The sequence below is a fragment of the Acomys minous genome (assembly GCF_964271855.1).
Source record: "Acomys minous genome assembly, chromosome: 9".
Lineage (NCBI taxonomy): Eukaryota > Metazoa > Chordata > Mammalia > Rodentia > Muridae > Acomys > Acomys minous.
This window is the reverse complement of record NC_140490.1, coordinates 92,779,310-92,800,631: the sequence shown is the minus strand read 5'-3', so window position 1 is coordinate 92,800,631 and position 21,322 is coordinate 92,779,310. Positions and strand designations below refer to the sequence as shown.

The 21,322-nt window shown below is 42.7% G+C and overlaps 1 protein-coding gene across 3 annotated transcripts in view; it reads left to right on the top strand.

Annotated features, from left to right (window-relative positions):
* The window catches only part of SCYL2 (SCY1 like pseudokinase 2), a 54,396-nt gene that overhangs the window by 8,550 nt on the left and 24,524 nt on the right, over window positions 1–21,322 (top strand). For all 3 annotated transcript variants that reach the window (XM_084794633.1, XM_084794632.1, XM_084794634.1), the window contains exons 2-5: window positions 2,263–2,467; window positions 11,845–12,002; window positions 14,996–15,140; window positions 20,636–20,785. In XM_084794633.1, the coding sequence (XP_084650759.1) occupies window positions 2,291–2,467; window positions 11,845–12,002; window positions 14,996–15,140; window positions 20,636–20,785 (630 nt within the window). In that variant the 5' untranslated portion in view covers window positions 2,263–2,290. The remainder of the gene's footprint in view (window positions 1–2,262; window positions 2,468–11,844; window positions 12,003–14,995; window positions 15,141–20,635; window positions 20,786–21,322) is intronic.

Genomic DNA, 21,322 nt, shown 5'->3' with positions numbered 1-21,322 from the left:
TTCTGGTTTTTTGAGACAGGGTTTCTCTGTGTTAGCCTTAGCTGTCCTGGACTCGCTTTGTAGACCAGGCTGGCCTCGAACTCACAGCAGTTCATCTGCCTGCCTCTGTCTCTGCTGGGATTAAAGGGCTTCAGCCTTTTGAGTGCTAGGATTACAGGTGTACTCTACCACACTCAGCTTTAACACAGGTTTGCTGATGATAGAATAGGAGGGCGAGCCGCCATGAGTCCTCAGCTCAGCTAGGCTGTCGTCGGTCAGAGCTGTGCTCTTTCCCTCACTTGGTAGAACCCTGAGCAGCCCTGCCGAGGTTCTTCCTCTTTGTCTTCTCTCTCCCTGGGGTCACAGCTCCATGCTGCCTCTTTTCTTTCTTTCTTTTTCTTTTTCCTTCTCTTCTCATTTCTTCTTTTTTGAGATAGTCTCCATGTAGCTCTGCCTGTCCTAAAACTCTCTATGTAGAGCAGGCTGGCTCAGCCTCAGAGAGATCCACCTGTCTGGGCCTCCCAAGTTTTGGGATTAAAGGCATCACCATCACCTGGTGCTCTCTGAATTCTTTATCTGACTTTAGATTAGAAACTTCTATTTTGAAATGCCTAAGCCCATGTATTCTCTGAAAAAATTTCCTATAACTATATTTTGGGGATTTAAAAATTTTTTTTATTTTTTATTAATTTATTCTTGTTACATCTCAATGGTTATCCCATCCCTTGTATCCTCCCATTCTTCCCTCCCTCTCGTTTTCCCCTTATTCCCCTCCCCTATGACTGTTCCTGAAGGGGATTACCTCCCCCTGTATATGCTCATAGGGTATCAAGTCTCTTCTCGGTAACCTGCTGTCCTTCCTCTGAGTGCCACCAGGTCTCCCCCTCCAGGGGACATGGTCAAATGTGAGGCACCAGAGTACCTTGAAGAAAACTACCTATTTGTTCTTGGCTTGCAAGAAAGAGAGGGAGGGAAAGAGGCGGGGCGGGTGAGAAGGTGAGAGAGCAGGAAGGCAAGCCATGGAATGAATGCCTATGGTAATCAGAGGACAGCCTCAGGCGCTGCCTCTTGCCTTTCACCTCTTGGAGGGGGCGTATTTTCTTTACTGGATGCCCAGTCAGCTCGCCCAGAGCTTCTGGGTGTTCTCCTGTCTGTCTCTCTGGGTGGGGGTGCTGCAGTCTGGGTGCTTGTCTCTTGCGTCTGTTCTTTTCTGGAGGCGCCTGTGCTGTCAGGCTTCTGTGGCGCACACTTCCCCTCTGAGCCTCCCCCTGGCCTTTGTGCTTTCCCCTCCCTTCTGCTGTCCTTGTTCGGCTGTTCCTGCTCCTCCTCACTGTTCTCCTCTCCGCCTCCTGCTCCTCCTCACTCTGAAGGTCAGATCGGCCTTCACTTGCTGCAGCTCTCCCACCTTAGCCTTCTAAGAACTTGTATTAGGCATATGAGCCACAGGCACAGCTTGTTTTGTGTTTTGAGATGAGGTCAGACTAATGTTGCCCAAGTTGGTGTTGAACTTTAGTCAGGAGGACTAAAGGGATCCTCCTGACTCAGTGTCACGAATAACAGGGACTGTGGGTGCACACTACGGAATCAAGCAGCACTTAGTTTCCTTCTAGAAAATGTTCTTTCTGGGTAGTGGTGGTGCATGTCTTTAATCCCAGCACTCAGGAGGCACAGACAGGTGGATCTCTGAGTTTGAGACCAGCCTGCTCTACAGAGTGAGTGCCAGGACAGCCAAGAGAAACCCTGTCTCAAAAAACCAACCCCCCTCCCAAAAAAAAGAGGGGCCTGGCATGGTGACGCACGCCTGTTATCTCAAAACTCAGGGAGGTAGCGGCAGGCCGATTGCTGTGAGTTCCAGGCCAGCCTGGTCTACAGAGTGAGTCTAGGATAGCCAAGGCTACACAGGGAAACCCTGTCTCGAAGAACAAAACAAAACAACAATAACAAAACAAAAAAACAAAAAACAAAAAAAAAAAAAGAAAGAAAAAAGAAAATGTTCTTAGATCACTTCAGGGCTCGTCTGTCTGTCCATCCGTCCGTCTGTCCGTCCATCCGTCCATCCATCCATCCATCCATGGGCTTATTTTGTTTTTACTGTGAGGAGTGTGTTCTAGACTAAAATGTATACTTACGGGTACAATCTTTGAAGACAAAAATCAACTTACAACTTTATATGGGTTCTATTGCTCTTTTTTTGGGAGGGGCACATTTTAAAAACTTACTGTGAATATGTGCCTAGGACAAGTAAAAAACGTTCATTGTTTCCATTTCCTTTTGTGTTTCCAGGTTACTTGAACTACCAAGTCCTGCAGCCATGGAGTCCATGCTTAATAAACTGAAGAGTACTGTTACGAAAGTAACAGCTGATGTCACTAGTGCTGTTATGGGCAATCCTGTCACTAGAGAGTTTGATGTTGGGCGACACATTGCCAGTGGTGGCAATGGGCTGGCATGGAAGATTTTTAATGGCACAAAGAAGTCAACAAAGCAGGTTAGTTGTGAATGTAATTTGAAAAAGCACACCTATGAACAACCACAGAGTGAATTCATTTTTGTATTGAGAAATGCCAAAAGGTCTTGACTGGATTTCCCCCTGAAACAGTCCAGGCGGGCCTCCGACCCCAGCTCACTGTGCGGCTGGGGATGTCCTTGAGCTTGTGTGTCCCATCCTGGGTTTGGGTGAGTGTGTCTGTGGAGGCTGGAGGCCAGCACTGGGGTGTCTCCTCAGTCGGTCGCCGTGTTATCGTTTGAGGCAGGGTTTCTCACTGGCCCTAGTGCTCACTGGTTGTCTAGACTGTGTCCTCTGGGCAGGCGCGTGCTGCTCTGCCTGCTCTTGTGTGGTTGCGTGGAATCTAGACTCGGATCCTCCTGTCTGCACAGCAAGCACTTGCCCACTGAGCCATCAGCCCAGCCCTTGAGTGGAATCTTAAACGGGCTCTGACGCTCTCACTTTGTTTTATGAAATCAGAGCCTTTAAGTACCCGTTGTGTCTCCTGCGTGTAGACTCACTGTTGCACGTGCCTTGTCATCTAGAAATTCCCTTCTGTTTGAGCAATAAGATAAAAAGCCATGTGAGCATATTAGATGGTAATGTTCAGTGAAGTGCATGTTTTAGGATAAAAACTCGGTCTGTAAATTGTAATGTTTTTCAATATGTTACTGACAAAATATCCTATTAAAAATTGCCAGCATTGAGATGCTGCTGTATTAGTACTTTTGTAGTTTAGTACTAGAGATCTGAGCATGGGTTTCAGATGTGCTAGGTGAGGGCTCTACCGCTGAGTTGCACCTCAGCCCAGTTGCTGTGTTATCTGCTCTTTTATTCTGTAGGATTAGAGGAAATAGATTTCTCTACAATTTAGTTATTGTTCATTTATGTTTACTTATTTTGGTGTACTGGTGAACCTGATAGCTTTTACTGCCCCTAGAGAGGTACAATTGTGAAATATAATAAGTAGTATGTTTGGGTATATTTATTTTATTGTTTAAAATTTTTTTCAAATTAACTTTTTTTTTTTTAAAGTTTTTAGTTTTTCAAGACAGAGTTTCTCTGTGTAAGAGAGTCCTCGCTGTCCTGGAACTCTCTCTGTAGACCAGGCTGGCCTAGAATTCGCAGAGCTCTCTGCCTGCCTTTGCCTCCCGAGTGCTGGGATTAAAGGAGTGTGCCACCACACCTGGCAAATTAACTTGTTTTTAGTAGTTTGATTAAGTTATATTAAACAAAATTGGCTTAAGAGACCAGGAGATAGTTCTTAGAAATGTAATGAATGACTGTTTAATTAGTTTATTATGTGTATTTGTGGGGTAGGGGCTGGGCACATGCATGCATGGACCTTAAGAGGCTAGAGGCAACAGGTCCCTTGGAACCGCATTACAGGTGGCTGCGCGCCACCTTGCCTAGGCGCTGGGGCGGAGCTCAGGGTCTTTGGGGTGAGAATGTGAATTGTGCTGTTAAGCAGTGGACCATCTCTCCAGCCCCTGTGAAAAATTAATGTTATTTGTGCACCTGTGCTGGAGGACAGCTTGTACTTGATGCCTCTTTCCTTACAGCCTGTAGGTCCTAGGGTTGGAAGTCTGGTTGCCAGGCTTGTTGGCGAGCACCTTTACCCACGTCTCGCTAGCTCAGGTAGCGCTAACATATTATCAGTGTCTGTTGTAATTGTTAAAGTTAGAAATACTCAGGTTTAAGTTTCCTGTAGAAATTTTTTTATTGTCATTTGGTTGGAAATCTATTGAAATCCGAAGTTGATCCTTATTTTAAATGGTGGTTGATCTAAATTGTCAGTTTTGAACCTTGCTTTCTCTTTCAACTCATCAAGTCTGTCTAAAAAGAGAGTGGTTACTAAGAAGTGACTGGTTGAGAAATCATAAAGTTGTAAGGGACAGAGCGTCTTCCATGAATTAGTGCTTCTCTAGTCACTTTCAATAGTATATTGCTGAGTGACTAAGATAAATTGTGAGAAATAATGTTGCTTTTATCATTGTAGGATTATCACAGTGTGTCCTTAATAAGCAAAGACAACTTTGATATTGTTAGGTGCTGTAATTTGGGGGTGGGGAACTTTGATGACTAATACATCGTTACACAGTGACTATGAAGAAGATGAAAATCCACACCAAGCTTACAGAATTAAGCATTTTTATTAAGGACATGGAATAAACTATCTGTCTTTATGCCTGAGCAGAGAGTGTAGGAGCAGGTGTTGGCATCAGTGGTTCAGAGGTTAAAACACCATGATAAAGTTGAAGCTCATAGGACAGGAGAGCCTGGCCCGGTGGTAGAGCCACAGCCCTGCTCTCAGCTGTTAACTGGATGTGTGAGCAGGCTTCTCCCAGGAGGCTTTATTCTTCCTTTAAGTGTATTGCTTAAGGGGGCAGGGGCGGCATCAAGTCTCTGGATAAATCAGTGTTCTTGGTGGACATAGGTTTTGTTTGCTTTTTTTTTTTATTAACGTTTTTTCATAAAATATATTTTTGTTATATTTTCCTCTTTTCCCAACTCCTTCCGTATCCTCTCTACCCACTCAACTTATGTTCTTTCTCTTAAAAAAACAAATTACAAAACACAAAAATCACAAAACCAAAAATTAAAACAAAACAAGCAAAAGACCAGTAAAACAAACAAAAAATTTTGCCAAAACAGAAATACAGTTTTGAATTCTTTTTCGTTGGCACCTGACACCCAGTGGTCTTCAGCCCACAGTACTTCTTCCTCAGCCGGCCTAGTGCTGGGATGATGGGCACTTGCTGTCACGTGGGGCTTGCGGCCCTTCCTTACCTAAGAACTGCTGGGGTGCTCCAGGACAGACGTGAGGCAGCACCGTGGAGCCCACACTGCTCTGTCTGTCCTGCACCAACCTTTTCCGTGCTTGGGTCCGTGTATGACACAAGATGGAAGCTGATCCACTTTCAGCAGCTGTTAGTTTCTGTGCATCCCTACCAACGATGTCACAGTTACTCTTCTTAGGTTCGGATATTTGCACGGAGGATCTATTTATGTTTTGAAATTTCAGATAAATATTTCCCTCTCACCTCCTAAACTTATAGAATGCTATGTAATTGCAGGCATACATAGTGTTTATCTCACTGAGTGTCTGTATAGTTCGGTAACTGAGTCTTTCTCTAGAGTCTCATGTTTAGGTTTAAGATGATTATCTGGGGACTGGAGAGGTGGCTCAGAGGGTAAGAGCACTGACTGCTGTTCCAGAGGTCCTGAGTTCAATTCCCAACAACCACATGGTGCCCTCTTCTGGCATGCAGGTGTGCATGCAGACAGAGCACTGTATACATAGTAAATAAATAAATAAATCTTAAGAAAAATGATTATTTGAATATAGGTACTTTTTTAAACATCTTATTGAGAGGTTTTCTGAATACTTACTCCTTTAAAAAATCTCATTGGGCTTTCTGATCTTTGAATTGTATTTTACAAAAATATAATCAGAAATAAGATTTTTGGCTAAACTGTATAATAAGAGATATTTACCATATATATACGTACTTATATCCTTTAAAAATTGGTATGCTCTTGCTTTATATGTTAGGGTTATAACTTGTAAGGCTGCTAATTTAAGTAATTAAAACATGATGCAGTTTTTGTCTTATTTAAATATCTAACCTCTATTAACATTTAAAAATTACATTAATTTTGTGTGCATGTACATGTGTTTTTGTGTGTACACCCACACACACACGTGTGGAATCAGGACAGCTGGTAGGAATCGTCCTCCCTACTAAGTGGCACTTAGGTCATCAGCCTTGGCAGCAAATGCTTTTATCCACTCACCCAGCTCTATACTTTTAAGTAGAAGAAACATTTTGCAAAGTTATCTTTATGATTTTTTTCAAATAGGGCAGTTAGCTTGACTTTGAAGTCATGTTTATTGCTCCTCACCCCCACAGTGCTTCAGGAAGTAGATTCCTAGAACTTCTAGTTAGATAGCTGTATAGCTGTTTTCTTTCTTTAGGGGTAACAAAGCTAGATATAGCTTGTTTAGCTAAACTGTCTGTCTTTCTGTCTGTCTATCTATCCATCCATTATCTATCATCTGTCTATCTGTATCTATCTGTCTATCTGTATCTATCTGTCTATCTGTATCTATCTGTCTATCTGTCTCTATCTATTATCTATCATCTATATCTATCTACCACCTATCTGTTATCTATCACCTGTCTATCTTTATCTATCACCTATTATCTGTCTATCTATCTATCTATCTATCTATCTATCATCTATCTACCTGTCTATCTGAGATAAGGTCTCCTGTAGTGGGGCTAGCTTGTAATTCCCTATGTGGCTGAGGATTACCCTGAGCTTGCTTATGTCTGTCTGTCTGTCTGTCTGTCTGTCTGTCTGTCTGTCTGTCTGTCTGTCTCTCTCTCTCTCTCTCTCTCTCTCTCTCTCTCTCTCCTGTCTGTTCATTCATCCATCAATCTGAGATAGAGTCTCATGTAGAGATGTTAACCTGTAACTCCATATATGGCTGGGGAATTACCCTGAGCTTGCTTTTCTGTCTGTCTGTCATTCTGTCCTCTGTCTGTGTGTGTCTCTCTCTCCTGTCTGTCCATCCATCCATCCATCTGAGGTAGGGTCTCATGGGGTGATGTTAGCCTGTAACTCTGTGTGTGGCTGGGGATTACCCTGAGCTTGCTTTTCTGTCTGTCTGTCGTTCTGTCCTCTGTCTGTGTGTCTCTCTCTCCTGTCTGTCCATCCATCTATCTGAGGTAGGGTCTCATGGGGTGATGTTAGCCTGTAACTCTGTGTGTGGCTGGGGATTACCCTGAGCTTGCTTTTCTGTCTGTCTGTCGTTCTGTCCTCTGTCTGTGTGTGTCTCTCTCTCCTGTCTGTCCATCCATCCATCTATCTGAGGTAGGGTCTCATGGGGTGATGTTAGCCTGTAACTCTGTGTGTGGCTGGGGATTACCCTGAGCTTCTTCCCATCTCTCACCTAACCCATCCTAGAGTAGCTTGACACATAGAGTAGTTGTCACATAAAAAACCTTTTCTTGTCTGTATTTTATTCACTTTGCTAAGTCTAGGATTAGAAACAGTACTTTGATTACTGCAGAGTATTCATGTATTATACATATGCCAATATTTGTGGGTAAGGCTTGTTTATATTGTGTAGACTTTTATAAAACTTAATGTACCAATCAAGTCACTTAAATAAAAATGATCACAAAAGAAAATGATTGTAGGTTAGTAAATTTTATGGGTATATTTTATTACATTTTGTTAAAAATTATTTATTTTATGTATGAGTGCTGTATATGCATGTCTGCCTGTGTGCCAGAAGAGGGCAGCAGACTTCAGTGTAGATAGTTGTGAACCACCATATGGGTGCTGGGAATTGATCTCAGAACCCTTGGAAGAACAGACAGTGCTCTTAATCACATAGCCATCTCTCCAGCCCCCACCTTTAAAGCAATCTCTCTACCTTTTTTTTTTTGACAATGCGGATTAAACCTAAGGATGGTTGGCAACTGCGTGCCAGGAAAGTGCTCTATCACTGAGCCCTAGTGGTTTTGATTGTTGTTTAGAGAGAGAGAGAGATTGTGTGTGTGTGTGTGTGTGTGTGTGTGTGTGTGTGTGTGTGTGTGCACGCGCACGCACGAGAGAGAGAGAGAGAGAGAGAGAGAGAGAGAGAGAGAGAGAGAATATGTGTGTGTGTGAGAGAGAGGGATGGGGGGGGATGGGGGGGAGAGTGTGTGTACCATGATAATACATAAGGAGTCAGAGGACAAATTTTATTTTTTTATTTTATTTTTTTACAACTTTTATTTTTTGTTTTGTTTTTGTTTTTGTATTTTTTTTTTTTTTCCGAGACAGGGTCTCTCTGTATAGCCGTGGCTGTCCTGGACTCGCTCTGCAGACCAGGCTGGCCTCAAACTCACAGCGATCCGCTGTGCCTCTACCTGGGATTAAAGGCATGTGCCACCACACCCAGCTCAGAGGACAACTTTTGGAAGCTGGTCTCTTTCTACCGTGGGGGAATAACCTGTTGTGATCTCTGCCATCTTTGACCTAGAGCAGTAAATTCAGGATCTTCTGATAGAATTGTGTTTCTTTTTCCTCATGAACTGAGTGTTCCTCTTTAAGAGCAGTGAGATGGCAAGAATCCTACAGCCATTTCATGTGATGTGTTTTAAAAAGACACTGTGAAAAACACATTTAAATTAGATGCTTTTATAAAAGGTGTCATAGAAGAGCACTTACTGAAATAAATTTTTTTTTTTACATGAATACAAGTGAACAGTGAGGTAGTTCCTGCACTTTGAGGTCATTTGTCTTTAGATTTAATTAGTATCATTTGAGACCTTTGCCTTCTGTTTATGCTATATTTCCTAATGGTCAAAAGAGGTAAAATAGAGTGTATGTACAGTTTGAGCATCCTTGTCTAAAAATCTAAACTGAACAGTTCTAGCAATTTGAGTGACAACATGATGTGTTAAGTAGAAAATTCTATACTTGGTTTCATGTAGCACATTACATTCAAAATACAGGTCTTTGCTGTTTAAAAATTATTTAGAGACCTGGTGTAGAGTGTATGTGAAGCAGTGGATTGCATGCTTAGATTTGCATCCTATCCTCAAGAGAGTTCATGCATTTTGAAATTTCTATGTCATATCAGGGATAGCTCTGGTCCCAAACACTTGTTTCTGTATAAAGGCTATGCAACCAGTATATGAGATTTAAAGCTGTTATTCAACTTCATTGACCCCATCCCAAAAGTGTGTGTCACATGAATTTCCGTGTGTGTGTGTGTGTGTGTGTGTGTGTGTGTGTGTGTGTGTTTGGTTTTTGGAGACAGAGTTTCTCTCTGTGGCCTTGGCTGTCTTGGAATTCTTTATAGACCAGGCTGGCTTTGAACTTACAGAGATCCACTTGCCTCTCCCTTCCACATGCTGGGATTAAAGTTGTGTGCCACCACCACCTGGCTGTTCTGTGTTATTTCTAAGCTAACAGAATGGTATATTTGCTCTATGATTAAAGGCTGGGTATTTTGAGTCTTGACTCGTCATCTTGTTGTAGATAGTCTTTATAACATTCATTCTTTAATGTCCTCTTTTAATGGGATGACTATAAATTAATATATGTCTGATGAGATTCTTGTGAAGAATCAAGTAATCCCCCAAAAAGATTTAGCTCAGTAATTTCACATAACTGCAAAAGTTACCTGTTTCTATAAATAATCAGCTGGCTTTAGAAACACTTAATTTGTTAAGTCTTTGGTAGACAAATGCCTGCAAATTTAGCTATAGGGCTTGATTTCTTTTATAAAAGAGCCAGAAGTTGAGTTCACAGTCAAGATAGGACTAAGTGGCAAGAGTTGTATTACAGTTTGCACTTGTACGATTTAAAAAATTTTATTTTATTTTATTGTTTATTGTTTTTTTTCTGAGGCAGGGCTTCTCTGTGCAGCCCTGGCTGTCCTGAAACTCACATTTTTAGATCAAGTTGGCCTTGAACTCACAGAGATCTGTCTGCCTCTGTCTCCCAAGTACTGGGATTAAAGGTGTGCACCACCACACCTGGCCAAGAAATTGGATTCTTAAAAGATGTTTTTTAAATTGTATTTTCTTAGAGAGGCAGGTGACAAAGAATGAATGTGGTTGCACTTGCCATGGCACAGATGTGGAGGTCAGAGGGTATCTTGTGATAGTTTTTTCCTTCCACCTTTTATCCCAGGGATTGGACTCAGATTGATTGTGGGACATAGGTGTCCTTAACTTGAGTCATCTCACTGGCCCTGGAAATTGGACCTTAACCTCTGTTAGTTACATTCTGAGATGTTAAATGTTTCTGACATAGGAGTTGTATAATGGAACTTTTGGCTTCTTTATAAACTCAGTTATGTTACATAAATATGTCTTTGTTTTAATCCCAAGTGTGGGATTTTAGTTTGGGCTTTAGTGTGCCCCCAGCTGGTAATTACCTCCTGTGGGGGGTGGTCTTTGCCAGCTGGCAGTTGTCTACCTTGTGCAGCACAGAGAGGGGTGTGGTCTAGGACTCTGCGGGAGGTAAATAGGAGAGCCCAGAGAGAGAAAGTATGGCATGTAGCAGCTTGGAGAGACGAGAGACAGACGTTGTGGCAGCTTAGAGACAGATGGAGAGATGCTAGGACGAGACTGCTTGCTGTGTTTGCTGTTGATGGAGATCGGTATTGTCCCAGAAGAACTCACGGACCTTAAACAGCCAGGAGACGAAAAGCTGTTTGCTGGTGCCCCTCTCTCCACTAACCCTTTTTTTCTCGTACCCAAGGTTAAAGGGTTGGTGGAAGAGAGGTAGAAGCTTCAATACTTCAAATAAAATAGATATTTAAAAAAACATGGATAGAGTTGCATTCAATTTATATCACAACATTTTACTCAGTTCTAATGTATTCCTACTAAATTGATAGAATGAGACTTTTCTGTATCTTGCACAGATGCTATTGATCTTGAGTGTGCAGATCATTGATCAGGCCTGTAGCATTGATCAGATGGGCTTTAGCAGAAAATAACACTTATAATAGGAAACTCAGTAAAGGTTTTTTGTTTTTGTCTTTTTTATAAAGACAGGCTCTCTGCCAGGGATGGTCATGTTGTGGGGCTGGGTGTGGTGGTGCCGACCTATAATTCCATCACCCTTCAAGTCCAGTTGCCCTTAACCTACATAGCCTGGGCTGTATGAAACTGTTGTTATGAACAGCATTTTGAGTCTTTAAGCACTTTAAAAATTTTTGTTTGAGTTAAGGATACTGCATAGAGGGACTGGAGAGATGGATCAGCGGTTAAGAGCACTGACTGCTCTTCCAGAGGTCCTGAGTTCAATTCCCGGCAACCACATGGTGGCTCACAACCATCTATAATGTGATGATGCCCTCTTCTGGTGTGTAGGCAAACATTCAGATAGAGCACTCATATACATAAAATAAATAAATCTTGGAAAAACAAACAAACAATCCCCCCCCCCCCCAAATCACAGGAGTAACAAAGTCTGCCCAGGACAGGCAGAGGACATGGCCCTGAAGTCATGGAGTGCGTGGATGCAACAGTGACTGGAGTCAGCCCTCTTTAAAAAAATAACTAACACAAAAACTACATAGAGGAACTGAATGGCACATAGTTTGTGTGCATTTCATATAACACAGTAACAAGATGGGGATATTCCTGTGGTCTCCTTATAAGGGCTTTATGCTTCTAAATATATTTAGATTTTTGTATCTTTATTTACTTAGTTTTTCAATTGGTATATTGCAGTATTGTTAAAATTTCTATAGCATTAGTTTTAGTTATTTGTTTATAGACTGTATGATACTCATAATTTTACTGCTTTTATACATTTCATGATAAAATTAGCTATGTGCTTTTTTTTTTTTTAATTAGGAAGTAGCTGTTTTTGTCTTTGATAAAAAGCTGATTGACAAATACCAAAAATTTGAAAAGGATCAAATCATCGATTCTTTAAAACGAGGAGTCCAACAATTAACCCGGCTACGACACCCTCGCCTTCTTACTGTCCAGCATCCTTTAGAAGAATCAAGGTAAAAATTTAAAAATTCGTACAGGAAATGTCCTGAATAAATAGGCGAAAGTAACTATTTGTTCTGTTTCAAATATTATCAACAACATTTCTGAAAAGTAAGTGTTGAGCTCTTATGGGTCATTTGCTACCCTAAAATTTATATTGTGCATGTATGTGTCTATTTTTATGTATATGTGTGTTTGCTTGTATGAGTTTATGTGTACCGTGTGTGCAACCGTCAGAGGCCAGAAGAGGGTGTCACCTCTAGAAGTGGAGTTGGTGATGGTTGTGAGCTACCGTGTGGTGCTGGGAACAAATCCTGAGTTCTCTGCAGGAGCAGTCTGGAAGCCTCTTAACCAGCAAGTCCCTGCATATGTCGAGTGAAATATTACTACTTTCCCCAATTGTCACGAGTCTGTATGGAGTTACCTTTAGTTGTCATAGCAGATCTGAGGAGACTGGAATAAGGCGCTGCTTGGAAGTTGATGGTTGGACACACTTAGCACTGCGGAGGCAGAGGCAGAGGCAGGTGGACTCTGTGAGTTCAAGGCCAGCCTGGTCTACAAAGTGAGTCCAGGACAGCCAAGGCTGCACAGAGAGATCCTGTCTTGAAAAATCAAGGGGGGGGGGGAGAGAAAGAAAATAGATGATCTTGCTATCTACTAGATATTTGGCTAGAAGTTCTGGCCGCTTCTTAATTGATTATTCAGGGTTCACCTTCATATGTATATAAGTGCAGTTCTGACATCAAGCCTTTTGTGTCCCGTCTGTCAGTCTGTAGCCTTCAGTTATTTTACCACCAATTTTACTGAATGATAAGCTTAGGAAATGTTGCAGAGATAATCAGAAAATAAGATTTATGCATCTTGACTGGACCAGTCCTTTAGATATCCTAGCCTTGTAACATTTTCTACCAGTTTTTGAAACTTACTTGTTTTCTCCTCCTCAGCCCACCATCCTCCTGTCTTATTTAGAAGGTCTTAGGTTGTCAGCCAGTTGTGTTCTGTGGGTAGAGGAGTCCAAGCTGTGCATCTCCCCTCAGCCAGGACAGCTGCTTTAGTCTGTTTTACATACTAGCTTTCTGAAAGTTCCTAGCTTTAAAATCTCTCCCCACTCATGACTCTGAGACAAAGATGCAGACATTCACCATGCACAAAGTTGTGTTAGATACCCTGCGCTCCTTAACTCATGTCAGCTTCATAATTGCACAGAACAGAGACAGGGTTGAGAACGCTGTTTAAACTCTGGCTGGGATGGCAGACCTGGGAGTTGGCAGCTTGGCTCCTGAGCCAGTGCCCTCACTCACCAGTGCGCTGTTTCTCAGTCTTGTGTGTTGTGCCTCCCAAGAAGCATGCTCACATCTCCTATTGTGAAGAGGCCTTTGTTTTAATTTGATCTACTGTCTTAGAGCTCCTGAGATATTTGAAGTTTTTTGAGGTGAGATGGGCCAATGTACTCTCTCAATCCCTATGGTTTCTTATACAGCAGTTTAAACATTATAGAATTTTAGGACCTTAAACATACTTCTTTCAGTTTATTAACTTGGGTGTGTGATGTATACATGTGTGTGTGCACGTCATGGTGTGTGTGTGTGTGTGTGTGTGTGTGTGTGTGTGTGTGTGTGTGAAGATCAGAGGGCAATTTTGTGGAGTTAGTTCTCTCTTTCCACTATTATGTGGGTTCTGGGAGTTGAGCCCAGGGCAGTAGACTTGCAAGATAAGCTCCACCTGTTGAGTCATCTTGCTGGCTGAGCTGCTCCTGTGGTGTGTGTGAGAGAGCTGCAGGTGCCTGAGCTGCTCCTGTGGTGTGTGTGAGAGAGCTGCAGGTGCCTGAGCTGCGCCTGTGGTGTGTGTGAGAGAGCTGCAGGTGCCTGAGCTGCTCCTGTGGTGTGTGAGAGAGAGCTGCAGGTGCCTGAGCTGCGCCTGTGGTGTGTGTGAGAGAGCTGCAGGTGCCTGAGCTGCTCCTGTGGTGTGTGTGAGAGAGCTGCAGGTGCCTGAGCTGCTCCTGTGGTGTGTGTGTGAGAGCTGCAGGTGCCTGAGCTGCGCCTGTGGTATGTGTGAGAGAGCTGCAGGTGCCTGAGCTGCTCCTGTGGTGTGTGTGAGAGAGCTGCAGGTGCCTGAGCTGCTCCTGTGGTGTGTGTGAGAGAGCTGCAGGTGCCTGAGCTGCGCCTGTGGTGTGTGTGAGAGAGCTGCAGGTGCCTGAGCTGCGCCTGTGGTGTGTGTGAGAGAGCTGCAGGTGCCTGAGCTGCGCCTGTGGTGTGTGTGAGAGAGCTGCAGGTGCCTGAGCTGCTCCTGTGGTGTGTGTGAGAGAGCTGCAGGTGCCTGAGCTGCTCCTGTGGTGTGTGTGAGAGAGCTGCAGGTGCCTGAGCTGCTCCTGTGGTGTGTGAGAGAGCTGCAGGTGTCTGAGCTGCTCCTGTGGTGCGTGTGAGAGAGCTGCAGGTGCCTGAGCTGCGCCTGTGGTGTGTGTGAGAGAGCTGCAGGTGCCTGAGCTGCTCCTGTGGTGTGTGTGAGAGAGCTGCAGGTGTCTGAGCTGCTCCTGTGGTGTGTGAGAGAGCTGCAGGTGTCTGAGCTGCTCCTGTGGTGTGTGAGAGAGAGCTGCAGGTGCCTGAGCTGCTCCTGTGGTGTGTGTGAGAGAGCTGCAGGTGCCTGAGCTGCTTCTGTGGTGTGTGTGAGAGAGCTGCAGGTGCCTGGGAGCGTATTTTGAAAAATTATAGCCTTGTAGATTAAGTATATAATGGGCTTAATGAAACAGTTTTTTAGTCAGTTCTTTGTTTTTCAGGCAGTCATTTAAAAAGCACAATTGAAATATTTTATTTCTTGACTTAACATTTGTCACAGTACTTAGTTTAAAAGGTTAAGTAATTTATCCCGTGTGGTTAGCATGTAATGCTGCAGCCAAGTTGGGGTCAGCCACAGAGTCTCTCCTTGATTTGATAGGATATCTGCCATTTCATGTGTATTGAATTTTTGTAATGTGTAAAGTGATAGTAACTCTTTCTCTCTTTTGAAACAGGGATTGCTTGGCATTTTGTACAGAACCAGTTTTTGCCAGCTTAGCCAATGTTCTTGGTAACTGGGAAAACCTACCCTCTTCAATCTCTCCAGACATTAAGGATTATAAACTTTATGATGTAGAAACTAAGTATGGTTTGCTTCAGGTATGTAGTTATATTTAATATAAGACGAGTTTTTTCCTTTAAAAACAATTTGTAGCTATTTCAAATTTATCTACCATATAGATTTCATTATGTAAGCCTTTGATCCTTGACAGTCATTTGTAAATTATTTTCATGACTCAGAATTTTTGTTGTGGTTTTAGTATTAGGCTTAAGCTTTATTTTATGGGTTCCCTCACTTTCAACCAAACAAACATACAAACCAGGGTCTAACTGTGTTGCCCTGGCTGCTCTGGTGCTTGCTATGTAAGCCACGCTAGCCTCGACCACAATGCCTTGCTAAGTTATTTTAAGTCTACAAAAGTGGTAACATTGGTAACCTATGAGGAAGGTCTCACTTACTGGCTGTTGGATAAGTTATTTTTCATTCTTTTGAATTATATAAATTCATTTCATAAACAACTTAAAAATGTAAATAAAGATATTTATTAAGAATAAAATATCACTGGCCATGGTGACGCAATCAGGAGGCAGAAGCAGGTAGATTGATGTGAGTTCAAGGCCAGCCTGGTCTACAGAGAGATTCTTGAAGAGCCAAGGCTACACAAAGAAACTCTGTCTTAGGAAAGAAAAAAAGGATAAATATCTTTAAGGAAATTTAGAATATATTGAGAAGTATTGTTAATCTTTTCATATATGCTTTTTTTTTTTTTTTTTTTTTTTTTTTTTTTTTTTTTTGGAGACAAGGTTTCTCTGTCTAGCTCTGGCTGTCCTGGACTTGCGTTGTAGATCAGGCTGGCCTCGAACTCACAGCATTCTGCCTACCTCTGTGTCCCTATGCTGGGATTACAGCAGCGCTCCACTGCGCCCGACTATATACGCCTAATTTTTAAGATTTTTCTTTTTCTGCTTATCAGAGTAATATCTTTAGCACTGTGGACTAATTCACTAGCAAATTCTGAGTTCCTTTGAAATACATTTTTTTTTTTAAAGACAGGGTTTCTTTGTTACACAAAGCCCTGGCTATCCTAGACTCTTTTTATAGACCAGGCTTACCTAAAATTTACTTATTATAATGTTTAGAAACAATTTTGTTTATCATTATTATGTGCCAAGTGAGGAGTGCGTGTCTGCAGAAGTCAGAGGACAACTTGTGGGAGTGGGTTCTCCTACCGTGAGTGCTCCATGAGTGGGTTCTCCTACCGTGTGTGCTCCATGAGTGGGCTCTCCTACCGTGAGTGCTCCATGAGTGGGTTCTCCTACCGTGTGTGCTCCATGAGTGGGTTCTCCTACCCTGTGTGCTCCATGAGTGGGTTCTCCTACCGTGTGTGCTCCATGAGTGGGTTCTCCTACCGTGTGTGCTCCATGAGTGGGTTCTCCTACCGTGTGTGCTCCATGAGTGGGTTCTCCTACCGTGTGTGCTCCATGAGTGGGTTCTCCTGCTGTGTGTGCTCCAGGAGTGGGCTCTCCTACCGTGTGTGCTCCATGAGTGGGTTCTCCTACCGTGTGTGCTCCATGAGTGGGCTCTCCTACCGTGTGTGTTCCATGAGTGGAGCTCAATTCTTCAAGTTTGGCAGCAAACGCCTTTACCTGACGAACCAGCATGTTACCTTTTGTTGTACTTTTTATCTACTTTATTTGGGTTTCTTATACTCTCCCTCCCTCTTCCTCCCCAATTCCTTCCAATACCCCAATACCAGGTAGGAGAGAAAGGTTAGTGGGGAGAGAAGGCATAGTTCTCTTTAGCTGCTTCCTGCTGGTTAAGGTCTTCCGGTTCCTTGGGGCAAGTCTAATCTTTGTTTCAGCGTATCTCCAGTTTCTCATCCAACTGTATCAACAGTAACCAGGAGCATCAGGGTGTGTGTGTGGGGCGGGGGGGGGGGGGGGGGGGGAGACGGCAGCAGCCTTCTTTTTTTTCTTGGAGCCCCGGTCCCCCTCTTGGCTCTGGTATTTATACCCTCGCAGAGTCCCCAGAATTTGCTATCCAGAGCTAGTGAAGATCACACCTCTCTCAGAGCCTGCAGGAGGCAAATTGTCTACTGCTGTGGACAACTAAAACAGCCTCATATCCCACACTTGGGACTAAAATGAAAACATATTTGCATAATATAACTGAGTTTAAAGAAACTAAACTTCCACTGCATCACCTTGTATTCTTCGTCCTTTCTTGCGTGGGCTTTTGGTGTACATCCAGGACGTAAGAGTTGATGCCGTGAACTGCCCTGCTGCCTAAGGTTTTGCTGCTCTCGGGTCTTGAATCCATTTTGCGGGGTGGATTTGTTTGTTATATTGTCCTTTGTATAGGCCTTTCACATGCTCAGTACGTGTTCTGCCACTGAGCTACATTTCCTTCCTTGAGTTCATTTCTGTCAGCGGCACAGAGGTCCAACTTCCTTCTTTCATAGATGGTTTTACTTCTCTCAGCATTGTTTATTAAGAAGCCTGATACCTCCAGCCTCCCCCATTGAATGGTGTTAGTGCCACCATAAAATTTTTTTTGGACCACACAAGGCTATTTCTAGGTTTTTCATTCTGTCTCATTGGTCTGTCTGTATGCCAGTACCACCACCATTTTGATTGCTGTTGTTTTGGAAGGCAGCTATGCTCACCACTATACCACCACCATTTTGATTGCTGTTGTTTTGTAGTAAGCAATTGGATTGCTTTCCCAAGCTATAAAATCGTTTAAGAGATTAATAGATAGTTAAAATAAAAATTTTAAAAATCGAAGCTGAGGAGAAGGCTGAGATCAGAGCTTCACTGTGCAAGCGTGAGGACCTGCGTTTGAGCTCCCTGCACTCATTTAAGAGACTGCATGGCGCATGCCTGCGAGCTCAGCTCTGTGGAATAGGGCAGAGAACTATAGTGCAGTGCCTCATGTCCTCCTCCGAACCCACACGTGCGTGCAAATGCCCGCTTCACACTCATGTACTAATGCCTACAAAAAGCAGACCCCATATACATGTACATACATACCACCAGTGTGCGTCTTAGAGTTCACAGGCTACAGGACTGGCTTTTTTGTTTGTTTGCTTGTTTTTGTTTTTCAAGACAGGGCTTCTCTGTTTTGGCCCTGGCTGTCCTGGACTTGCTTTGTAGACCAGTCTGGCCTCGAACTCACGGAGATCTGCCTGCCCCTATCTCCTGAGTGCTGGGATTAAAGGTGTGCGTTATCACTGCCACCCGGCAAGACTGGTATTTTAACTAAAGGATGTGGGACATGATCTCTGTATATAAATATAAAAATACTAACTCACTTGCCTAAATATACAGGAAATATGTTGCTTGGTTTCTTGTGAAGTTAAGGAAACTTCTAGATTTGAAAAACTTTGTACCCTTTCAAGTTATGTTTGGGAATAGTATTTTAAAAATGTACAATTTTACAAAGTTTATTAGCATATCTTAACTATATAACAATGGGCTTCGTTGTGACATTTTCCACACATATTGTCATGTGTCTTGACTCTGACCTTCCGTTATTCTCTCCCCGGGGCCCCGCCCCATCCTGACCTTCCTCATTTTTTATTTTTATTTTTTATTTTTTTGTTTTTTTTAAGACAGGGTTTCTCTGCATAATAGAGCAGGCTGGCCTCAAACTCACAGTGATCCACCTGCCTCTGCCTCTGCCTCTCAAGTGCTGGGATTAAAGGCAAACACCACTATGCCTGGTTCCCTCCTCATTTTTTTTTTTCTTCTAACATTATGGGTGTTTTGCTTACTTCTGACCAAACTGACACTGTACTAATCAGTGAACATAAGCAAAGTGGTTAGCAGACAGTTTGGCAGGTTTGTCATGGCTGTTTAACAAAACAACAGCATTATCTTTCCTACTAAGGCCTGCAGCCTCCTCAGCCTCTGACCAGATTTACAGTATGTGAATTTCTTCCTGTGGAGTGGGTCTCAATTCCAGTCAGAAAGTGATAGGTTACCCCCATAGCAGACTTGCCACTGTTGCACCAGTATACATCTTCCCTGGCAGGTGGGCAGTCCACAACAGAGACCACTGATAACCATTTTCCCCTAGCAGCTTGCGTGGTACCTCGGGAACTTCGTGAGCTAGCCAGCAGGTAGGAAGCTTCCAGTTAGGTACCAGCTTGATGTCTGTGTCCTTGATCAGATGTGTGTTGTCATGTACAGTTAAATTCTGGTGGGCAGTCAGCAATGGCAGTTACTTATATTTTGGGGGCCTCCTTGACCAGGACTGCAAAGGAAGGTAATCTACTCTAGGCTGTGGGATCTTATATGATTACCTATGGCTTCTGGGAACAGTTAGAAATGCTAATGTTATGTGACCTTTATGGGTTCAGTTGTATAGAGGGTAGGTCTTGGAAGCCAAAGAAATGCTTCAGATTTTACCCTGAGAGAAAGGAGGTTTGGAAGGGGAAGCGAGTGGTCTGGGTTGGCTGCGCTGATACACTGTAGAGGGTAAGAGCAGAAGCCAAGAGGTGTCATAGGTGTGCCTGCCACGGTGACCCTGGCTGGAGACAGTGGTGGTCCAGAGCTGGGAAGGTAGAAAACTGGATCATATTCTAGGTATGTTTTGAAGTGAAAGTAAGATGATTTGCATACATATGCATGTGTATTTTTTTTTTAATTTATGTAGTCCAAGCTGGCCTTTAACTCACCAGAGATCCATCTGCCTCAGTTTCCAGAGTACTGGGGCTATGTGGTTGAAGGCATGTACAACTATATCTGGCTGATTGGCTAAATTAAAAAAACAAACAAAACCAGAATAATTCAAAAGTTTTTGTTTTTAGCAAATAGAAAACAAAATAATTGTTATCTAGGGAAAACATTATAGGAGAAATGGATAAATTCTGAGTAGACACTCAGTGTCGGATTTCTATGGTATCCAGATGCTTACAAGAGAGTGAGGGGCAGAGAAGGTGGTCAGTAAGGAAGGCTGGGCTTAGAGCAGTCGGCGCAGTCAGCAGCTGAGTCCTGGCACTGAGAGCTCTTAAGAGAGAGAGCGGAGGACCAGAGATATCTTGGGACAGAAATGAGGAGCCAGGAAAAGGGACTAGAAAAGCAGTGACCAGTAGAGTTTGAGGAAAGCCAGGGACAGAGGTTTCTTGGAAGTCAGAGAGCAATCATTGCCAGATCCCACTTCTTCCTGGTACAGGTGTCCTGTTTTGTTTGCCAGATTCCACCGCCTTAGGCAGCACAGATAGAAAATTAGCATATGTTAATTCAGTGTGACAGTAAGTGGACATTAAATACGTAAAAAGTATGCACAGTGCTTACTACTTAGAAAAGTTGAATTTTAAATATCAAGTGTTACTGCACAAAAATAATTATCTTAATGAGAATTCTCACTTTCAAGCTCTGGAAATAGATAAATTTATACAGCAGAAATCTCTCTCCTTTCTGTCATAAAAAGGAACTTCTTAATAACTGTACTTCAGTTTCTGTTACAAGATTTCCCCTCCTGGTTTGATTGCCAGCTGACTTGTAAAACTTCTTACTAGGAGAACCAGCAGCTGTTGTGTTCAACATAAAAAGACATTTTTTTCCAAGAGTAATTTTTTCATTTCCAGGTTTCTGAAGGACTGTCATTTTTGCATAGCAGTGTGAAAATGGTTCATGGAAATGTCACTCCTGAAAACATAATTTTGAATAAAAGTGGAGCCTGGAAAATAATGGGTTTTGACTTTTGTGTGTCATCAAGCAATCCTTCTGAGCAAGAGGTAATGATGGTTTTAATGTTTGGATTTTTAAACCATGGAAATCTATGATTGTATCTGCAGCAGACTAGAAGATGTCAGGTAGCCTGGCAGAGTGTGAGGCTCAGGCACGGTGCTCCAGTGTGCCTGACTGGAAAGACGGACCCTGGTGTCCACAGTGCCTGGCAGTGTTCTTCGGATGACTGATTCTGTAGATGTCTTGAGAAAAGAGTCCCAGAGAAAAATTGAGCAACTTAGTTAAACAGGAATTTCTTAGAAATCCAAACACACGAGCTTCTGTTGTGACCCTCTAACAGCATTGCTCCTGCCTGTGAGAATGTGAGGTCTTCCTCAGAGACCACAGGGACAGGAGCAGTGATAATGTGCTGATATTTATTAACTTTGAAATTTGGTTGAATTTGTTCTTTGACAATTTTATAAATCATATAATACATTCTACTTATTTTCCCCACCCCTTTTATTTTCTAAGCTCTTCCATGTATTTACTTATTTAATAACAATTTTTTTTTGTTATTTTATTTTTTTTTAATTTTTGAAACA